Source organism: Dromiciops gliroides, chromosome 1 (genome assembly GCF_019393635.1).
Source record: "Dromiciops gliroides isolate mDroGli1 chromosome 1, mDroGli1.pri, whole genome shotgun sequence".
Taxonomy (NCBI): domain Eukaryota; kingdom Metazoa; phylum Chordata; class Mammalia; order Microbiotheria; family Microbiotheriidae; genus Dromiciops; species Dromiciops gliroides.
The window spans coordinates 168,483,700-168,505,745 of NC_057861.1; the positions used below are offsets into that span (position 1 = coordinate 168,483,700).

A 22,046-nucleotide genomic window follows, 5' to 3' on the forward strand; every position below is an offset into this window, starting at 1 on the left:
AGGGCAGCTAGGTGGTGCAGTGGATAGATCACTGGCCCTGGAGTCAGGAGGACCTGAGTTCAAATCCGGCCTCAGACACTTAACACTTACTAGCTGTGTGACCCTGGGCAAGTCATTTAACCCCAATTGCCTCACTTAAAAAAAAAAAAAGAAAGAAAGATAATAGAATAAAAATGCTATTCACTCACAGAAAGAAAACTGATGAACTGAGTGCAGATTGTTAAATATTTTTCACTTTATGTTTCTTGCTTTTTATTTTATTTCATTTGTAACATGTCTAATATGGAGGGATCATAGAGAATGACAAATATTTTCATTCTAAAAAAAGAAGGGGGGCAGCTAGGTGGCACAGTGGGTAAAGCACCGGCCCTGGATTCAGGAGGACCTGAGTTCAAATTCGGCCTCAGACACTTGACACTTACTAGCAGTGTGACCCTGGGCAAGTCACTTAACCCCCATTGCCTGGCAAAAAAAAAAAAAAAAAAGAAGGGAGTAGAGTCTTCAAACAATAGTCAAGTGAACATAATTTCAATTCTTGGTGCAAATTTGGAATGTGCTTTGAAGAGATGAGTAGTGCAAATCTTGAAAAGGAAATAATGAAAAAAAAGAATGATCATGTCTTCATCAAGAACAGATCATAACACACTAAACTACTTTCTTTTCATTTCTTTTTTTTTTTGTTTGAGAATTCAAAATTGTTGTGATCAGGGACTGTTTCATTCATTGTATCTCTATCTCTAGAAGCTAGTATATTACCTCACACATACCTTTTAAAGGACTAGCCAGGTGTAATTACAATCTAGTTAACCTGAAGTAGGCTAATCAGCAGTCAACCACTCTCACTTAATTCAATCAGTTTAGATTAATCTCCAGCTGGGCCTTTGAGTACCTGCTAAATCCCATTATTTTATCACAGTATGTGCTTAATAAACACTCATTAACTGATTGAAACGGTCACCAAGAAAGGCCTCATTTCTCAATTATATACAGAACTGGGTCAAATTTATAAAAATACAAGTCATTCCCCAATTGATAAATGGTCAAAGGATATGAACAGGAAGTTTTCAAAGAAATCAAAGCTATCTATAATCATGAAAAATGCTCTAGATCACTATTGATCAGAGAAATGCAAATTAAAAACAATTCTGAGGTATCATGTCACACCTATCAGAGTGGCAAATATAACAAAAACAGATAATATTGGATGTTGATGGGGATGTGAGAAAGCTAGGATGCTAATTCACTGTTGGTGGAGTTGTGAAAAGATCCAATGATTCTGGAAAGCAATTTGGATTTATGCCCAAAGGTCTGTAGAATTGTGCCCTCCTTTTGATCCAGCAATACTACTGCTAGATTTATATACCAAAGACATCCCCCAAAAGATAAAAAGACATATTTGTACAAAAATATTTCTAGCAGCTCTTTTTGTGGTGGCTAAGAATTGGAAATCAAAGGAATGCCCATCAATTGGGGAATGGCTAAACAAGCTCTGGTATATGATGGTGATGGAATATTATTGTGCTATAAGAAATGACAAGCAGCATGATTTCAGAAAGGCCTGGAAAGACTTTTATTAACTGATGTATAGTGAAGTGAGCAGAACCAAGAGAACATTGTGCACAGTGATAGCAATATTGTTTGATGAAGAACTGTGAATGACTTGACTGTTCTCAACAATACAATGATCCAAGATAATCCTAAAGGACTAATGATGAAGCATACTATCCACCTCCAAAGAAAGAAGTGATATTGATAGAACACAGACTGAAGCATGACATTTTTCACTTTCTTTCATTTTTTCCTTTTATTCAAATTTTTTGTACAAAATGACTAATATGGTAATGTTTTACATAATCATATATGTATAACCCACATCTGATTGCTTGTTGCTTCAGGGAGGGTGAAGGGAGGGAAAAAGGGAGGGACAAAAATTGGAACCAAAAACTATAAATAAAAATATTTATTACTTTTAAAAAGGTCACTAAGGCTGGTAGAACAGGGGAATGCTGTAGATAGAATTTACCTAGATTTTAGCAAAGCAATTGATTTAGTCTCTTACCCTCCTCTTATGGAAAAGATGGAGAAATGTGAGCTAGATGATAATATATAGATAGAAGGATTTGGAACTAGTCAGATGGCCAGAACCTAAAATTAGTCATGAATCAATTAATGTAAATGTATAAGAAGGGCTACAGAGAGGAGTGTCTCAGTAATATGTGTTTTTCTTTATGTTATTTAATATTCCATGCCTTAAATAAAAGCATAAATAATGTGCTTTTCAAATTTACAGAACTGGACAGAATAAAAAATATACTGGGGGAGAGAGTTGGCATCCAGAAAGATCTTGTCAGGCTAGAACATTGGGCTAGCTGAATAGATAAAATTTAATAGGGATAAATGTTAAGTCTTACATGTGAGGTACACAAATATTGACATCACAAGTAGAAAACAGGGGAGGTATAACTAAATAAAAGTTCATCTGAAGAAAATCAAGAGGATTTCAAATTCCACATGAATCAATAACATGATATGGAAGCAAGGGGCAGCTAGATGGCGCAGTGGATAGAGCACCGGCCCTGGAGTCAGGAGTACCTGAGTTCAAATCTGGCCTCAGACACTTAACACTTACTAGCTGTGTGACCCTGGGCAAATCACTTTACCCCAAGTGCCTCACCAAAAAAACAAAAACAAAACAAAACAAAACAAAAAAACCCATGATATGGAAGCCAAGAAAAGTTTAAGGATTAAGGAAATCCCAATCCCACTGTTCTCTGCCCTGCTTAGACAACATTGGTAGTACTTTGGTAATTCTGGGACCCAAATTTAAAGAAAGACATTGATAATCTGGAGAATATCCAGAGGATGCCATAAAAGGCTCAGTTGAAGGAACTAGGAATATTTAGCCCAAAGAAGAGAATATTGAGGGGGGATATGATAGAGGTCTTCAATTATTTGAAAGCTGTCTGTGCAAAGGGATTTGACTTGTTATGTTTGGACTCAGAAAGCAGAACTAGGAACAATGGAAGGAATTGGCAAAGATGCAAATTTAGGTTGGATGTAATTGAAAATTTAACAATCAGAGCTATCCTAAAATAGAACAGGTTGCCTCAGGAGGTCATGAGTTTCCCCTTACTTGAGGTCTTTTAACAAAGGCTGGATGATCATTTGTTGGGTATGCTGAAAGGGGAATTATTTTTTAGGAATGGGTTGGGTCAGATGGTCTCTGTGGCTCCTTTCAACAATGATATTATGTGATTCTATGAACCCCCTAGGTTGCCTCAAACATCTCTCCTCTCCTATAATCAAAGACTAGATGATTACTTCTTGAATATGTTATAGTGGTGTGAGAATTGGAATTGCACCCCTACTGGAGAGATACTGTAGGGAAGCTCTGCCATGAGGAGAAAGCATGTGATTTAGAGACCATGTGACTTTAGCATCCAGAAATTACATCTACAGAACCACCTGTGGGACTTGTCAATCAGAGCTACCAGCCAATTGGCTTGGAGGTGTGTGTGTGTGTGTGTGTGTGTGTGTGTGTGTGTGTGTGTGTGTGTGTGTGTGTGTGTGTGTGTACGGCCCTGTTTCTGGTTGGAGAGGAGGTTTCTGGAAGGAGGAAGGGGCAAGCAAGCTCTTTTTTGTCCAGGCCCTCGTTCTGAGTGGAGCTGAGATGCTGGCTCCCTGAGATAGATAGATGAAGGAATCTTGGCCTCTTTCTCTCTTCTCACCAAATTCTTATGCTCCTTAATAAATACTTAAAAGTCTAAACTCTTGCTAATGCTTATAATTTATGGCAACCACTCAATAGATTTTTACAGTTTAGCTAGAATTTTAGCCACTGTACAGATAGCAACTCTGCAGTGGAAATTCTTATTCAGGTACAGGTTGGACTAGATGGTCTTTGAGATCCCTTTCAACTCAGCCTTCTTCCACATGATAGCCCTTCAAATACTTGGAGAGGTATCATGTCCTGTTTCTCTTCCACGCTAAATGTCCCCAGTTCCTTTCATAGATTTTCAAATACCATGTTCTTGAAGTCTTTTGCCATCTTTGTTTTTTGTTTTTTTTGGTTGGGCAATGAGGGTTAAGTGACTTGCCCAAGGTCACACAGCTAGTAAGTATTAAGTGTCTGAGGCCAGATTTGAACTCAGGTCCTCCTGACTCCAGGACTGGTACTCTATTCACTGCACCACCTAGCTGCCCCACCATCTTTGTTAATTCCCTCTGGATAAATTGTCAATTGTCTGTATAGTGCCAAGAATTAAACAAGGTAGTATGTAGTCCTAAACATAATTAACTGGATATCATCTGACTCAGGAAGAGTACAGTGGTACTATCATAAGGATATGAATATTAGGATATGATATAACTGCTTGAGATACGAACAAATAGACTAGCCATGACAAAGTGGTATTTAGAAATGAGCATAAATTTATATTATATAGCACTTTAGACAATACAAAATCAGGTGCATCTTATTGGAAGCTTCAGTTTTCCAGTGTATAGAATGTTTGGTCCACTTGTCTTTGTAGAAGCGTAAATGGGGATCAGTGAGGAAAGGTTTAGAGACGTGCAATAATTACCACCTCAATGAGTGTTTATTGGTGCAGAAAAATCCCTCAAACACCTAGGTAGTGGGAGCTTTGAAGCTAGAGGAAAAAGAGCTGTGCTTATTAAGTTATAATTAAAATGAAGCCTTTAGCCCAGCTGGGTAAGTAGTCTGTTCTCACCAGGTTCATAGAAATACTTCTTTGAAGCAGAGTAAGTAAAGCTAGATTGGGAAGTGAACTGATAGGTGACATTTATAGAGAGAGTCACATGTATTATCTAATTTGAACCTCACATTAACCCTGAGATAGGTAGTATGGTCAATATTATCCCCATTTTAGAGGTGGGTAAAGAGGTGCAGAGAGGTTAAAGGAAACACATGGTCTCACAAGTAATGTTAGAAGTAAAACCCAGGACTTCCTAATGCCAAGTTCACCAGTCTTTCTTTATTATCACATTGCCTCAAGTTTCTCCGGTAGACTTCTCTGAGTTATGATTGATTGTTGCAGCTTTCTGTGGTCTTGCATCTATCTCCCACCAGTTCCCCTCATAACAACCTTTGACCCATAGATCCCAAAAGGAAAAGGATATCATGCTAATTCTCTGTGGTCAAGTACAAGTACAAGTACAAGTACAAGTACAAGTACAAGTACAGTCAATCCATACAAGACAGGTTACAATACATAGACGGTGTTTTTCTTTAGAAATGCAAAACTCAAAATGAGGAATATGGAGTCAGAAAACCGGGGTTCGATTTCTGAACCTACTGCTTGGTACTGACATGACATAGGGAAAGTCTCAACTTCCTTGGGCCTCAATTTTCTTATCTGTAAAATAAAGGAGTTAGAACAGATGGCCTCTAAGTCCCTTTTTAGGTATAAGTCCTGTGAATTCATGAACCTGTGTTTCATGACAAGTGGAAAAATGGGAAGTTGTACCAAGGAAGCTAGTTTACCCTTAGGGAAATGAGCTGATGAGATTATGTATCACTATGGCTGTGTCAGAACAAGGGGAAAATACTTCTCAAATTGTAGTCATGTCTAATCTGCAATAGTTCTATGCAACTTTGACTCAGCATAGGCAATGGAGCAGCAACTTCTAAAGATTTTCCTCAGTGCCCCCTGTACTATCTATATTCAACTTCAGATATTAAGATGGATTCACCACCAACAAAGCCATTGGCTGAAATCTATTGCTCTGGTGTCAAGGATACCTTAAAGGAGGTTGCACAATCATGATAAACTGAAGAGGATTCTTTACACACCACAATCGTGGGCAAAAGAAATGCTTTTAGAATTAAATGTTTTATAAGGAATATTATTTAAGAAATGCATGATTCAATAAAAGGCACTTACTTGCTTCATTACCATACTTAAGTACAGTGGAAATACCACTGAGTCAGAGAGTCAGGGTTCAAATTCTTCCTCTGACTCTTACAAAGTTACTCTGTGTGACCTTAAGCAAATCACTTTGCTCAGTTTCCTCACATGTAAAGTGAGCTCATTGACCAGATGGCCCCTGAGTTTCCCTCCTTCTTTAAATCTGACTTTATAGAATATCATATCCATCTTTTTCTTCTCATTCATACCGTAACCACTATATCAGGTCCCTGTTATCTCTCCCCTGGATTATTGAAATAGACTTCTAATGCCTTCTGCTTCTCTTCTCTCTAATCCATCCTTCATATCACTGTGATAAAATAATGGAATTTGGCAGATGCCCAGGACCCCCACCTGATTGATTTAGTATTGTTTGAATTGGGTGAGAATGAGAAACTGGCTAAGTACCTACTTAAGGATGATTGGATGGAGGCCACACCTGGCCAGCCCTGATTGCCATGTTGGTGTACTACTGATGTCAGCAAGAGACTACTCTCAACCAACCAGCTTGAAGGACCTCCCATTTGGGGGAGGGAGAGAGGAACTAGGAAGGGGATGCTCGCTGATAGAAGAACTCTCTTTTTGGTGAGGAACCAGCATGGGGGCAGATGGAGAATGGAGGAGGGGCCCTCTTAGTTGTTCGAATACCAACATGGTGGTGAGAGATTTCATGTGGGCTGCTAGGAAAGGAAATTGCTTTCTTTCTCTCTGGCTATACTGAATTAGATATGAGCTAGGATTTCTATGCTATAAGGAATCTATTCTCAATCTCTCTCACTCTTCACTAACTTATAATATATGTTTTAACAAATCTTTAAAAGCCTAAACTCTTGTTGAATTTATCAGTGATTTTAGCCAGTTTCCCCCCAAGACTGGGGGGGGGGACAGATTAGAACCCACAATTTAGATTTTAAACAACATACCACCAACAAATTTATATGGCTAAAGAACAGTTCTGACCATGTCATAGCCCTGCTCAAGAGGCCTCTAAGAGAAAACTATCTATCTCTCTAAGTTGATTTTACATAATGACCCCTACATCCATTCCAAGCAAGCTTCTTTATTTGTGTCCTATACATAGTATCCCATTTCTCCCCTCAGCACCTTAGCACAAGATGTTTCTCATAACTAGAATACTCTCACTTCTCCCCTCTATTTCTTGCTGATTCTTTAATTATCCAATCTAAATTCTCTCTCTTCAGTTCCTCCCCCACCCATTGAGAAGGCAAGGAATATGATATTCATTATGCATGTGAAATCATTGAAAACATTTCCATATTAGCCATGTTTTAAAAAAAAGCAAAAGAAATAAAGTGAAAAAAATATGCTTCAATCTGCCCTTAGAGTTCATTGGTTCTCTCTCTCCAAGTAGATAGCATTTTTCATCATGAGTCCTTTGGAATTGTCAAGGATTGTTGTACTGGTCAGAGAAGCTAAGTCCTTGTATACAAATACAATGCTATCCTGGCTCTGCTCACTTCACTTTATATCAGTTCATATAAGTCTTCTAGGGTTTGTTTTTTTTTTAAACATCCCTATCATCATTTCTTACAACACAATAGTATTCTTTCACAATCATATACCACAACTTGTTTAGCCATTCCCAAATGATGGATGCCTGTTTAATTTCCAATTTTTTGCCATCACAAAAAGAATAACTAAAGATATTTTTGTGCATATGGGTCCTTATCCTTTTCTTCTGTTCTCTTTGGGATTCAGACTTAGTAGTGGTATGATTGGTTCAAAGGGTATGCACAGTTTTATAGCCCTTTGGGCATAGTTCTAAATTTTTTTTTCAGAAAGTTTGTACCACTTCACAACTCCACCAATAGTGCATTAGTATACCTATTATTATTCTAAATCCCCTTCAGCATTTTTCATTTTTCTCTGCCAGATTTTAGCCAATCATAGGTGTGAGATGGTGTCTCACAATTATTTTAATTTTCATTTCTCTAATTATTAGGGATTTAGAACTTTTTTATGTGACTATTGATAGCTTTGATTTCTTCTTCTGAAAACTTCCTGTTCATATTATCAACTGGGTAATGGCTTGTGTTTTTTATATATAAATTTGGCTCAGCTCTTTAAATATTTGAAAAATGAGACCTTTATTAGAGAAGCTTGTTATAAAATATTTCTCCCACTTTCTTACTTTTCTTCCAATTTTGGCTATATTTGTTTTGTTTGTGCAAAATCTTTTTAATTTCATGTAATCAAAATTATGTATTTTACTTCCTGTGGTCCTTTCTATCTCTTGTTTGGTCATAAATTCTTTTCTTACTCATAGGTCTGACAAGTAATTTTCTGCATATTCCCTTAATTTGCCTATGGTATTACTCTTTATATCTAAATCATGTATCCATTTTGACCTTATTTTGGTATGCAGTGTGAGTTATTGCTTTATGCCTAGTTTCTGCCAAACCGCTTTTCAGTTTTCCCAGGCTTTTTGTCAAATAGTAAGTTATTGCCCCCCAAAAGCTTGGATTTTGGGGTTTATCAAACACTAGATTTCTATGACCATTTACCTCTACATATTATGTACCTAATCTATTCCAGCAGCTTTTTTTTTTTTTTTTTTGGTGAGGCAATTGGGGTTAAGTGACTTGCCCAGGGTCATACAGCTAGCAAGTGTTAAGTGTCTGAGGCCAGATTTGAACTCAGGTCCTCCGGACTCCAGGGCCAGTGCTCTATCCACTGTGCCACCTAGCTGCCCCCAAATACTTTTAGAAGCTATTTTTTTTGTACCTAATCTATTCCATTGATCAACCACTCTATTTCTTATCCAATAACAGAATGTTTTGATGATCACCAGTTTGTAGTATAGTTTTAGTTCTGGTATTGCTAAATTGCTTTTCTTCAGCCCCCCCCCCCCCCCCCCCCGCCAACTGATTGCCTTGATTTTCTTAACCTTTTGTTCTTCCAGATGAAGTTTGTTATTATTTTTTCTAGCTCTATAAAATAATTATTTGGTAGTTTAATTGGTATGGAACTGAATAAGTAAATTAATTTAGGTAGTATTGTCATTTTGATTATATTGGCTTGGCCTACCCATGAGCAATTATTATTTCTCTAATTGTTTAGATCTATCTTTATTTCTCTAAAAAGTGTTTTGTAACTGTTTTGATAGAGTTCCTGTATGTATTTTAAAAAAAATTTTTATTTATAGTTTTCGGTTCCAATATCTATTCCTCCTTCCCTCCCTCCCCCCCCCCCAGGTGGCAAGCAATCTGATGGCAAGTAGACTCCCGAGTATTTTATACTGCCTCTAGTTATTTTATAACACAAATCTTTTTTTTTGTGTGAGGCAATTGGGGTTAAGTGACTTGCCCAGGGTCACACAGCTAGTAAGTGTCAAGTATCTGAGGCCAGATTTGAACTCAGGTCCTCCTGACTCCAGGGCCAGTGCTCTATCCACTGCACCACCTAGCTGCCCCTCCAGTTATTTTAAATGGAATTTTTCTTTCCTTTTCTACTGGCTTTTGTTGATGATATATAGAAATGGTGATAATTTATGTGGCTTTATTTTAGATCCTACAACTTTGCTAAAATAACTAATTATTTTGACTAATTTTTAGTTCATTCTCTTCCAGTTCTTTAAGTATATCATATACTCTGCAAAGAGAAATATTTTTGTTTTTTCATTGCCCATTTAAATTTCTTCAATTTCTTTTTTGGGGTCTTATTTCTATAGCTAGCATTTCTAGTACAATATTAAATAATAATAGTGATAATGGTATCCTTGCTTTGCCCCTTATTTTATTGGGAAGACTTCTAATTTATCTGTATTTCAGATAATGCTCATTCTTAGTTTTAGGTAGATACTACTTATTTTAAATAAAGCTCAATTTGTTCCTTTGTTTTCTAGTATTTTCAGTTGGAATAAGTGTTGTATTTTATCAAAAGCTTTTCCTGCATCTATTGAAATAATAATGTGATTTTTGTTGTTTTTGTTGATATGGTCTATTTTGCTTATAGTTTTCCTAATATTGAACTAGCCCTGCATTCCTGGTATAAATCCTACCTGGTCACAGTATATGATCTTTGTCATATATTGCTGTAGTCTCCTTGCTAATATTTTATTTTAAAATTTTTGTATCAATATTCATTAGCAAAACTGGTCTATCATTTTCTTTGTCTTGCTCTCCCTAGTTCAGGTATCAAAAAATAGTTGTATCATAGAAGGAATTTGGTACGACTCCTTTACCTATTTTTAAAATAGTTTATGTAGTATTGGAATTAATTGTTCTTTAACTGTTAGAATTTTCTTGTAAATCCATCTAGTTCTGGGAATTTTTTCTCAGGGAGTTAGTTAATAACTTGTTCAACTTCTTTTTCTAAGATAAGGTCATTTAAATATTCTATTTCTTAGTCTGTTATTCTGGGTATTTATGTTTTTGTAAATATGTGGTCTTTTTACTTTCAATTGTATTAATCTCTCCTTCCTTTCATTAGCATTTCTATTTTGGTGTTAAACGGGGGATTTTGAACATATCATTTTCCCGGTGTTTTTTTTTTTAGTCTCATATCTAATTCACTGATTTGTTCTCTCTTTTATTGATTTAAGTGTTTAGGAATATAAAATTCCTCCTAATTACTTCTTTGGCTACATATCACAAATTTTGGCATGTAGTCTCATTGGTGATTACATATCCAATTTTGGAGGCTTTGCAATGCTCAGGCTTGATATAATAAGCATCATGTCATCTGCAAATGAGTATACAGAAGAACTCACAGTTTACATGTATTTGCCTTTATGTGTCTCTATATACATAAACACTGACTTTCATTTTTTGTCATGCCCAGATGCCATCTCCTCTGTGAAACCTTCCCTAATACACCATACCATTGTTAATGGCCTCTCCCTCCACAAATTGGTGAGAATTGACCTATTTGTGTGCCAAATTGTTTCTTCTCAGTAAAATATAAAATCCTTGAGGCCAGGAATTAATTTTTGTCTCTGTATGCCCATTGCCTAGCACAATGCCTTCCTTGTACACAGTAAGCTTTTAATAAATGTTGAATTAAATTGAACTTACACATGTCCTACTCATGATTTCTAACCTATTAACCTTGGGTATCTTTCCTGCCGTTCCTAATGTTTTCTTTTGCTAGTGGAATTTATGATGTCTATATACAGTGGTTCTCCATCATCATCCCTTCCTAACTGTGATTCTCATTCATTTCCCTTATCCTCAAAGTGCTCTCTTTGGATTTCCTGCCTGTATTACAACATTCTATTTGGTATGTAGAAAGCTGTTTACTTCTCATTCCAAATTCTCTGGGTATACAGATATGCTGTTTTCTTTCTTTCTTTCATATCTCTATTATAACAACCATGCCATACATTCATATAGTTATTTTCTCAAAACCTTGTAGTTGTTTGTCCTTCATTCTTGAAGAGGACCGTGACATCAGGACAATGTTATGAGTTGCCATGATTTGGATTTAAGTGAGGGAGGGCTATGCAAAGTCACCAACCTCACTCTCTTCTCAAGAGCCATCTGGTGCAGTGGCAAGATATAGATGTAGATGTAGATATAGATGTAGATGTAGATATCAGGACAACTGGAGATGGCCCTAAATGTTTAAGGCAATTGGGGTTAAGTGATTTGCCCAGGGTCACACATCTAGTAAGTGCCTGAGGGGAGCTTTGAACTCAGGTCCTTCCAACTTCAGGGTCAGTGCTCTATCCACTGCACTGCCTATCTGCCTCTCTCAAACCCTTATGAAGTAGGTAGAGGAGGTATTCTTCCCATTTACAGAAGAGCTATCAAAGGATCAAATAACTTGCCTAGGACCACATATCTACTTAGTGGCATGGCTGAGGTAAGGCTCCAGCTCTCCTGATTCTTAGCCTCATAACCCTTCCACTAGATCATGATGCCTTACCTAATATGAAGTAAATTTGTTTTCCCCATCTTCCCTGATAGATTTAATATCTTCTTCCATTTGGAGTTAACTTCATCTTCCTCATCAAGACTTTTCCATTCAAGATTAATTTATAACTTTGCTTTCATTTTCTTCCCCTCCAATCTTGACCATCGTCCTCTCCCCTCACTATTCTTCTGGTATACTTCTCCCACTCTTAGCTCCCTACCTTCTTACCTACAACCTTTCTTTTGAGACAACCTCCCATTTTTTCTTCTTTGGACCCCATTTTTTCAGCTTATTTTTGCAGTTTCTGTTAGCTATGCCTACACACTTTTCTTAGCCTCCTCTTGTGACCTCGACCATATTTAACTGTAACTTCAGAATATAGACTTGCACTATTCTTTTAAGTTTCACATACAATTTAAAACTTTGATGTTTATCAGAGGACGCTTACTGTAAATAGCAAAAATAATCATCAATAGTAGTCAGATGGAATGAGCATACTATACCTCCATAGTCTTCAACAGCTCAGGAATCTTGAGATTTTTTTCACAGGATTATAGATCAAGATCTGTAAGAAGGGGGCAGCTAGGTGGCACAGTGGATAAAGCACCGGCCCTGGATTCAGGAGTACCTGAGTTCAAATCCAGCCTCGGACACTTGACACTTACTAGCCTTGTGACCCTGGGCAAGTCACTTAACCCCCATTGCCCTGCAAAAAAAAGGAAAAAAAAAGAACTGTAAGAGATGTTAGCTACTACCTAGTTTAGTCCCCTCATTTTACAGATGAGGAAATTGAATCTCAGAGAGATTAAGTGACTTGCCCAAGGTCACACAGGTAATATCATAGGTGGGATCTGAACCCAGGTCCTCTATCCCTAGAGCCAGTGCTATTTTTACTGTATCTACTGTATCTATCAATCTTGAAATTATCTATGAAGACATTTACAATTCTATTCATGTCTTTCCAAGATTAACTCTAGTTAATGACAGCTAAATCCTGTCCCTCTGACTTTACCATTATACTTCCTTGAGGAACTGGGCCATTTTTCTCACATGTCTACATTATTGCTGGGGGTTGGATTCCAACAAACATCTAGAACAGAATTGTGTTTATATTGATAGCATTTTTTTTTTTAGTGAGGCAACTGGGGTTAAGTGACTTGCCCAGGGTCACATAGCTAGTAAGTGTTAAGTGTTTGATGCCGGATTTGAACTCAGGTCCTCCTGAATCCAGGACTGGTGCTCTATTCACTGCACCACCTAGCTGCCCCGATAGCATTTATTTTTACATCACCTATTTTCCAAGTAGATCCCTCCCCTGAAACCATATTTTAAATGTTTTTTTTTTCTTTTTACATTGTCACCAAAAAAAAACTGGATCTCTCACTGTTTTCTGTGGCTACCTCTCATAGCTACAACCACATATGGTAGGACTATGGTAGTGGGGAATACTATCCACAGAGGATATCGTGCATATGCAGACACACAGACACACTCACTCACTCTTTAAAGATGGCAAGCTTGAGGGCAATACCTAAGGGAATTGTCGGTGACTAAGTAATTTATCTTTAACTTCACCCAGTGTTTTTTATTTGAGAGATTTGAGTGAGGAAGTTTCCTCAAAACTTCAATGTGTAATATAAACAGGAAAGTGTATTTCCTATTGTATAGGTGGCATAGTGGATAGAGTGGGGATCTGGAGTCAGAAAGACACATCTGAATTCAAATCTGGCCTCAGACATTTATTAGCTGGTGACTCTGGACAAGCCACTTAACCCTCTTTGCCTCAGTTTCCTCATCTGTAAAATCAGCTGGAAAAGAAAATGGCAAACCACTCCAGCATATTTGCCAAGAAAACCCCAAATGGGGTCATGAAGAGTTGGACATGACTTAAATGACTAAACAACGTGTTCCTACCCACTTGTAAAGATTTTGAAAGACCAGTGACTCAGCTCTGTCCATTGTTGTGGATTGGCTCTTATAACAATCATATATTCACCTATCTATCTATCTATCTATCTATCTATCTATCTATCTATCTATCTATCTATCTATCTATCTATCTATCTATTTATCTATCCATATCATCTATCTATCCAATAGTCACACACTATTGAATTTAAATAAGCTTCTATTTCTGCAAGGTAGCAATTATTTCAGTAAAATATTAACAGAGCCAGTATAAATGTGCCTGTCATATTTTAATTTAAAGATTTATAATGAAAAAATTCATGTCCTAAGAAATATGGAAATCCATCAGATCAGTTTCTGCTAACCCACTTCCCTTGGTATTTGTGCCAATGGCCACAGAGACATTGAGTTAAAATTCTGTGTAACTTGGAAACACTTGGAATATTACCAATTTTCTGACACCACTCTAACATGGTTTCATGGATGGCAAGCAAAAACATCCCATTTCAAGAGTTACTGAGTCCCCTTTCAAAATATTTTTGACAAATTATGGATTTTTATATTTGTTGACTGCTAAAGAAATGTTTCCTATGTAGCCCAGGGAAAGGGGTAGGCTCCAAGAAATTGTTAGAGGATTGGAATCCAGAAACTCAGCATGCTAAGTGAGTCCTGGCCATGGCTGTATTTGGATAAACCTCAAGATATCCTAAGCACAGACCAAAAACCATGTTGTCTTTATAAAAAAGGTGTCTGACTCAAACATTATTTTAGGCCATTGAAAGGCTTTTATTACAATCAAAGAATCACTGATTATCCAGGAATTAGATAGGGTTCCTCCCTCCTACACACCCTATAGGTCATCAGAGTTTTTTAGTTCCTATTAAACAAAGGCAATAAAATCTTTAGGGTACATTCTATACTAATCCCAGATTCTTTTTTTTTTCAGTTTTAATTTTCATTAGCTACATTACAAAGGAAGCAATGATATCATGACTTTAGGTGGAGTACAATGACCCACTTAAATACAGGAAAAATGAAATTCTTTAGAGTAGAATTATATCGACTGCTGTGATCTAAGGGGTGTGGGAAGGGCTAAGGATGGTAGAGGAATGAGACCAAACTTGTGATGCTAAGCATAACCATTGTGACTCATATTTCCTATAGTTTATTAAATCCATTTAAAGTTATGTTTTTTGAGCTTCCCCAAATCATTTTAGGCTATAGGAACTAATTTTGGTGTCTTCTATTCTGACAGCAAAATAGCACGGAATAGAATGCACTGAAGATATACCATGGAACTTGTCTGGTTTCTGTTTCTTTCAGAGATTCTGACCTGTTTTTGCTGGATACCAGAGTAGTATGGGCCTCAGAAGAAGGATGGTTAGAATTTGATATCACTGCTACCAGTAATCTGTGGGTGATGACTCCACAGCATAACATGGGACTCCAGCTGAGTGTGGTGACCAGAGATGGTAGGTTGTAGTACAGCATCTATTAAACACTGCACATGTGGTCTTTGACACTCTTCTTTACAGGGGTTGGTTGTAATAGTATTGTTTTCAGTCAATAATTAAGGATATTGTTCCCATATGATCTCATTTTATAAAATTCCTTCTTCCTCGGGTATCATAGAGAGATCAGATTACATTCACCAAGCAGACTGGGCAAGTTTCTGAGAGCAGCTCAGGAAAGACAACTTTTAAAGCAGAAGCAGGGAAGATAAGAATAGGAGCATAGGGAAGGTACAGGAAGAAAACAGGAATAGAAATTTGATTTCTGGACCCCCAAGAAAGATTGTATTGGGCTATGAGGGGGATGCCAATTCTTCCTCCCCAAAATAATCTCAACATTCTCTCTGGAATAACCTCTCCTCCCATCTCTAAAATAGGCACTTAGACACTATCAAGGCTTTGTGGTAAGTAGCTATACCTTTGGGTAGGATAGGACATAAACAAGAAAGAAGATGGTATGGCTGGTGAGAGAAAATCTTTAGAAATCATGGGATTGCATTAGTACTTCAGAGTCTTAGAAACCACCTAATCCAACCCCTTAATTGATGATGAGAAAACTGAGGTTCAAAGTGTGACAAATTCTACCATTGATTCATCCTATCTGTGTGATTTGCAGAGTGACACATGGATATTGTGTATCAATGGTAGTGTCTGAACCCAGACAGTCCTGATTTCAAGGCTATCATTCTATCCACTATGACACCACTTTGACTAAAGAAAATTGTTTGGGGCAGCTAGGTGATAGAGTGGATAGTGTACCAGCCCTGGAGTCAGGAGGGTCTGAGTTCAAATGCAGCCTCAGATACTTACTAGTTATATGACCCTGAGCAAATCACTTAACCCTGGTTGCCTCAAAAGAAAAAAGTTAAATTGTTTCATTTGTTGCAATCACCCATTTAAGGGTATCCACTTGTGTATTAGTATTATTCTTTTCCCCCAAAACACTTTCCCCTAAGTATCCTATTTTTGTGGAGCCTGAGAGCCAAAGCAGGCTGATAAAGGGTAGGTGGATGGGGGGTGGGGGGACTGAATTGTGTAACTATAAGAATAATCTTAGAAAAATGAGGAGGAAATTTATTTGTTTTTTCTTCCTTTAAAGGTCTCAGTGTCAACCCAAGGGCTGCTGGTCTAGTGGGCAGAGATGGCCCTTATGACAAACAGCCCTTTATGGTAGCATTCTTCAAAGTGAGTGAAGTTCATGTCCGCACCACGAGATCAGCATCTAATCGACGAAGGCAACAGAGTAGAAACCGCTCCACTCAGTCACAGGATGTCTCTAGGGTTTCCAGTGCCACTGGTAGGTCTGGATGGTGACTCACTCAAGAGTCTGGGGTGCCTTTAGGATCTTAGCTTTTCTTTGTTAGTGTGATATACTTAATCACCAAGAGATTTCAATGCTGAACTGCCTCCACAAAAGATGGGAAAAGATTCTATGCACTAACTATAGCCGATGGAGTTTATTGTCATGAATTCAGTCACCAGGATTTTTAACCTTTTTTGTGTCTTCAACACTTTTAATGGTCTGGTGAAGCCTATTGACTCAGAATAGTTTTAAATGCATAAAATAAAATATATAGGATTACAAAAAAAAATTTCAATGAAATATTATCTATCCATCCATCCATCCATCTATCTATGTATATTAAAAATTAAGTTCATAGGCCCCAGGGTAAGAACACCTGATCTCATACAAATAAGTGAGATTCATTTCACCTTTATATTTATCCAGACCTTGGACGCCTCCACTCAGCACATCAGGATTAGGTGTTAAAATTTTGGAATTGCCTGAAAAAGCTGAAGAGGTCCTCGTATGTCATCTTTTGTAGCAGGATTCTTTTCTACTTTGTTAGATTTTTCCAACTCCTCTCCCCTGCAGGAGAGAGATCCCAAATTATGGGGCCAATCACATGGATTTATGCTTTTCTTCAACTTTAACATTTCAAGAATCTGTTATTTCATTGGTGTAGGTAATCTCACCACAAGTTCAAGGCTGCAAATCCTCTATGATTTGTCTTTAGTGAATGGTCTTTGAGATTTGTTGTGGCTATCCTTCAGCTAGCTTGGTGACCAATCTCTCATAATGTAGCTAATCTGGAAGATATACAGTTCATCATGAGATCCATATTTGTAACCTTACATTTTGGAGGACATACTGAAGCTGCTATAGCTTTCAAGAACCTAATATTATTACTTTCCTATAGTGAGTAGTTATCTTTCAACTTACAAAAATCCAGATTCCTGAAGCTGTTAACACCTCACTTGGTGGTACTCCTTGTAGGAGAGACTAAAAAGGTGGTATCTGGAAGAAGTATGTTTTATCTTCTTTGTAAAGATATATAAATTCAGTTGATTGCTATAATATCACTTCTTCATTGGGCCTCAGTTTACTTATCTGTAAAATTAGAGGGTTAAACTAAATGACCCATAGGGCCTCTTCAAGTTCTAAATCTATGATGCTATGATTCCTTTAATCTCTTAACAATCTATAAATATTGGTCTTTCCCTCAAAGTTATAGGGATACCCATGAGGGGTTAGAGGGCTTTTAAAAAATGTTTTTAAAATATGTTTTATTGTTATCTTTTGGCTTTACATACCCTGATTTCCCCGTATCATTTATTTAAAGAAAGGAATATTTTTTAAAAATCAATAGATATAATAGATATGAAAAATATGGCAAGATACATAATATCCCATAGCCCTCCCTGCCCTCCCACACACACACAGAGCAAAGTAAAATAGGGAAGTGTATCCTTTTACTTCTTCTTTGGGGTCAAGTTTGTCTTGTGTAATTTTGTAGCATTCCTTTTCAGTTGTTTTATAGTTGTTGTTCTTTCTATTTACATTGTTGTCATCAATGTGTATATCATTTTCTTGGCTCCACTTACTTTACTTTTCATGAGTTAATGTAAATCTGTTTCTCTATATTCATCATATTTGTCATTTCTTACAGCACAGTAATATTCCATTACATTCATGTACTACCATTTGTTTAGCCATTCTTCAATTGCTAGGCATCTACTTTTGTTTTCATTTTTCTTCTACCACAAAGTGCTGCTATAAATATTTTGTTGTATATAGGACTTTTCTTTTTATCAGCAACCTCCATGGGGTACATAGCTATTACTGGAATCTTTGGGTTAAAGGGTATTTATGTTTTAGCCACTTTGTTTGCATAATTCCAAATTGCTTTCCAAAACAGTTGTATAAACTCACAGCCCCAATAACAAAGCTTTAATGTGCTTGTTGTCTTTCTAATACCATCAGCTCAAGCCTCCATTCCAGTGTATTCATACCAGCATGAATCTCCAGTTATACTCTGTATCTCCCTTATTTCATTGCTTGACCCACTAATCAATTGCCCAGTGTCATTTAACAATTATCATCAATGAGACTTTACAAGGGGATATTTACTGAGAAGATATAGCTAGAAGTACAAAACACCTGCCCTATATCATTCACCCCAACAACTTTACTTCCAAATATGGCATAGTTAAGGACAAAGTCACTCTAGAAAATGGCATGTTGGCTGCTGGGTCCCACTCACTGCTGAGTTTGGTATCATAGGTACCCAAGGTATCCCTGGGGATATGATGGCAGCAAATTCTGGCATGGATTCCCAACCATGGACCTGTGGCAGCTTTCTCAACATTCTGAAGCTCACAAGTTCTCATCCTAGTCTGTTCCATCTCTAGAACTCTTTCATCGAAGGCAGAATAGAATAGACACAGAGAGAGATGTAACAATAGAGTTTTGTGTTCATGGCTTCATTAGAACTCTCCCCACCTGGAGGTTTACATCAGTTCTCTGTAGGCAGGAAAGGCTTGTCTCAGCAGCTAATCCAAAGTCTGTTTCTTCGCATGCTTAGGGGACCAGAAACAGTCACAGAGTACTTAAGCATGTTCTGAAGTGGAGAGCAAACTTCCGCTTCCCTACCCTACCTACACATCATCTTCCCCACTCCCAATTCCATGTCATCAGGTACTTCTAAGAGGCAGGCTCATTAAATTCATATCCTCTCAGGACTCAGCCTTCATTGGCCAGCCTCCCATCATCACACTTGTGCTTTCTAGACTAGAGTTGCCCCTATGTCATTAATTTTCACTAAAGATTGTTTTGCTGAGTGGTCTCTTGTAGTTAAGAAGAATGGAATGAGCCACGAAGATGAAGAGAATTTTCCCCCTCTTGTTCGTACCCTCTTCCTTGGGAGCAAGTGAGATACTGCTTCCAGCTTTTTCATGCTCCATTTACTTGTTTCTTTTGCTATTTTTAAGTGATGCTTCAGTGGCCTGAAAGAATTAACACAACTTCTCAAAGTTACCATTTCCTTTGAGAGAAGTTTCTTTGCTGGTAGGGTCTGGCCCAATTTGTTATTTGTTTTTACCAGTACCTTAATTCTGAGACTTGAGGATCTGCAGACTGATGGGACATAGCATTTTGCTTGTTGTTGTGCTGGCATCCTTTGGAAATGTTGCACAGCATGGGTGTTCCTGTGTTTAACATTGGAACAGTTAGGGTTGGGGTAAGAGAAAGGAGAAATGTTTTCTCTTTGTACTGCAGAAGTTGTTGTTGAATATGGTTAATAATGTGGTAGCTTTCTACTAGGAAGTGGATGTTTTCTATAGAGTGGCCCTTAATGTTAGTGCCTTTCCTCTGCTGGTTTTTTTTTCCATATAACATGTATTTATCTCGTTTGTACATACTTGTTTGCATGTCATCTCCCCCTTTATACAATGAGTTCCTTGAAAGCAGGGACTGTCTTTTGCATTACTTTGTATCCCTAGTGCACAGTGCCTGGCACATAGCAGGCACTTAATAAATGCTGACTGATTGACTGTTGGAATATATGAGGAAGTTAATAGCTGTTTAATTTGGGTTCATTCGAATGAATTTTAGGGAGTTTTGTTGCTGACTAGAGGGATACCAGAGACTGAAACAACCACTGACATGTTTGTTACCTTTATTTAGATTAAACATTTTACTTGCTTTATTTCCCTCCCAATCTTCCCCATCCCAATTTTTCATTGTGAAAACATGCTGTTCTTGCTCCTTTCATTTTCATTTTATGACCCAGTTTTTATTTTTAAAACTCCTGTAGATCCTATTAAATTTGATGGGTTTATAAAATGAATATGAATATCATATTTTTATTTATTAACAGTAAGATATAAGTATTGGCATTATTTCCTTGACTTCTGTCCCAACATTTTATTTCTTGAATTTTCCTTTTTAGAATAACACTCAAGTGAAAGTATCTTTGTCAAAAGTCTTTGAAATGGCCAAAGTTTGCAAAGGGTTTCTGATGCCAATCAACTCTCTCTAAAAATACCCTCTTCCAATATGCTAAGGGGCCCTCCTTAAATCACAGGGATTCTTGGATGACAGCAGCCATGTATCCATAGACAAAGGTCTTCCAATGAACTGACACAATATAGAATTTTCTTCCATATTTTTCTTGTCTCACAATCCCACAATAGGCCTACAGAATTATGATATTTAAAGGTGAATGGGATCTTAGTGATTATCTGGTCCAACTTTCATATTTTACAGATGAGGAAAAAGAGCCCCAAAGAGGTGAGGAAGCTTGCCAGTGGTCTTAGAAATTGGCAACATAGTTGGCTTTGGAACGTAGGCCCTCTCAAAGCATGCCTCTGTAGAGTCAAGGTTTTTGAAGACTTGATTTAGACCAAGAAGGCCACCTTAGAAGTCATCTAGTCCAGTTTCTCATTGTAGAGGATGAAAGTGAGGCCCAGAGAGATGAAATTACTTCCCCAGGATCACACAAGTAGAAAGTACAGAGCCAGAATTTGAACCTCTGTCCTCCAACTCAAAATCCAGCAGGGACTAAGTTTCAGTCCCTGGCCTGAATTTCAAGCAATATATTTTTCTTTCTGAAAACCTTTTAAAAGACATGAGGTAGAGATTATTTTGCCTCTGCTGCCCCCTTCTTTTGCAGTGTGCTCTTGCTGAATGAGCATATCTCCACCCAAACAACAACCAAAAGAAACCCACCAGAGATTGTTCTGCATCTGGGTAAAGAAGTTACCATAATTCATCATGCTGGCTGTCATCGGGCTGGAACATGACAGTGAAATATGTGGCTATTTTTGGAACATAACTGTTTATGCTTGAGACTGCAGAGCTCACTCACAACAATTGAATGGCCAAGAATCCTCCTCCCAATTCTGTTGTAACATCTGTACTTTGCTTTCAAGCTAGGCTTTCAAAAAACAAATGTACTGGATGATGGGTTTGGATGAAAGTCTCCCTGGATGATTTTCCACTTGCTCTAGCTTCTTTGCAGCTGTCCATTTTGAATGAATGATGGTCATTGGCTAGTGCTACACTTCTCTAGTGGTCTTGGATGTCATCTGGACAGTATTGTTTTTACACACAGTTTCTTAGTCTCAATCCAACCCATGCTGTGTAGTTCATCAGGGATTCTAGGGAATCTAGAAATTCCATGGACCTCAATGGCAGTCACCAGTCTACTGTGTTCTTTGAAACTGTTTTCATTGCTGCCTTCCCTTCACATTTCCCTTCTTCCTTGTTCCAGCCTCAGTTTTCTTGTTTGTAAAAAAAGAGGGACAGGACTAGGTTATCACTATAGCATCTTCTGGCTCTAAATCCTATGAAGTCTTTATGGTGTCTTTCTCTTATTGTCATCTCAGAGACTGGTTAATCTGTTTAAACACTTGGCAAGAATTGTGCTGGGGTAGTGAATGTAGAGTTCATCTTCAGGATATAAGGCATTCAGGGAAGAATTTAATGTGCTTTCAGGTTGGTGAGGTAGATAGCACAATGATGCTGAAGAATGTCTAATTT

At 37.5% G+C, this 22,046-nt stretch overlaps 1 protein-coding gene across 1 annotated transcript in view; it reads left to right on the forward strand.

Annotated features, from left to right (window-relative positions):
• Positions 1-22,046, forward strand: part of BMP6 (bone morphogenetic protein 6) — a 219,385-nt gene that overhangs the window by 179,783 nt on the left and 17,556 nt on the right. Inside the window, exons 3-4 of the mRNA XM_043985452.1 lie at positions 15,036-15,184; positions 16,323-16,520. Of these exons, the coding sequence (XP_043841387.1) occupies positions 15,036-15,184; positions 16,323-16,520 (347 nt within the window). The remainder of the gene's footprint in view (positions 1-15,035; positions 15,185-16,322; positions 16,521-22,046) is intronic.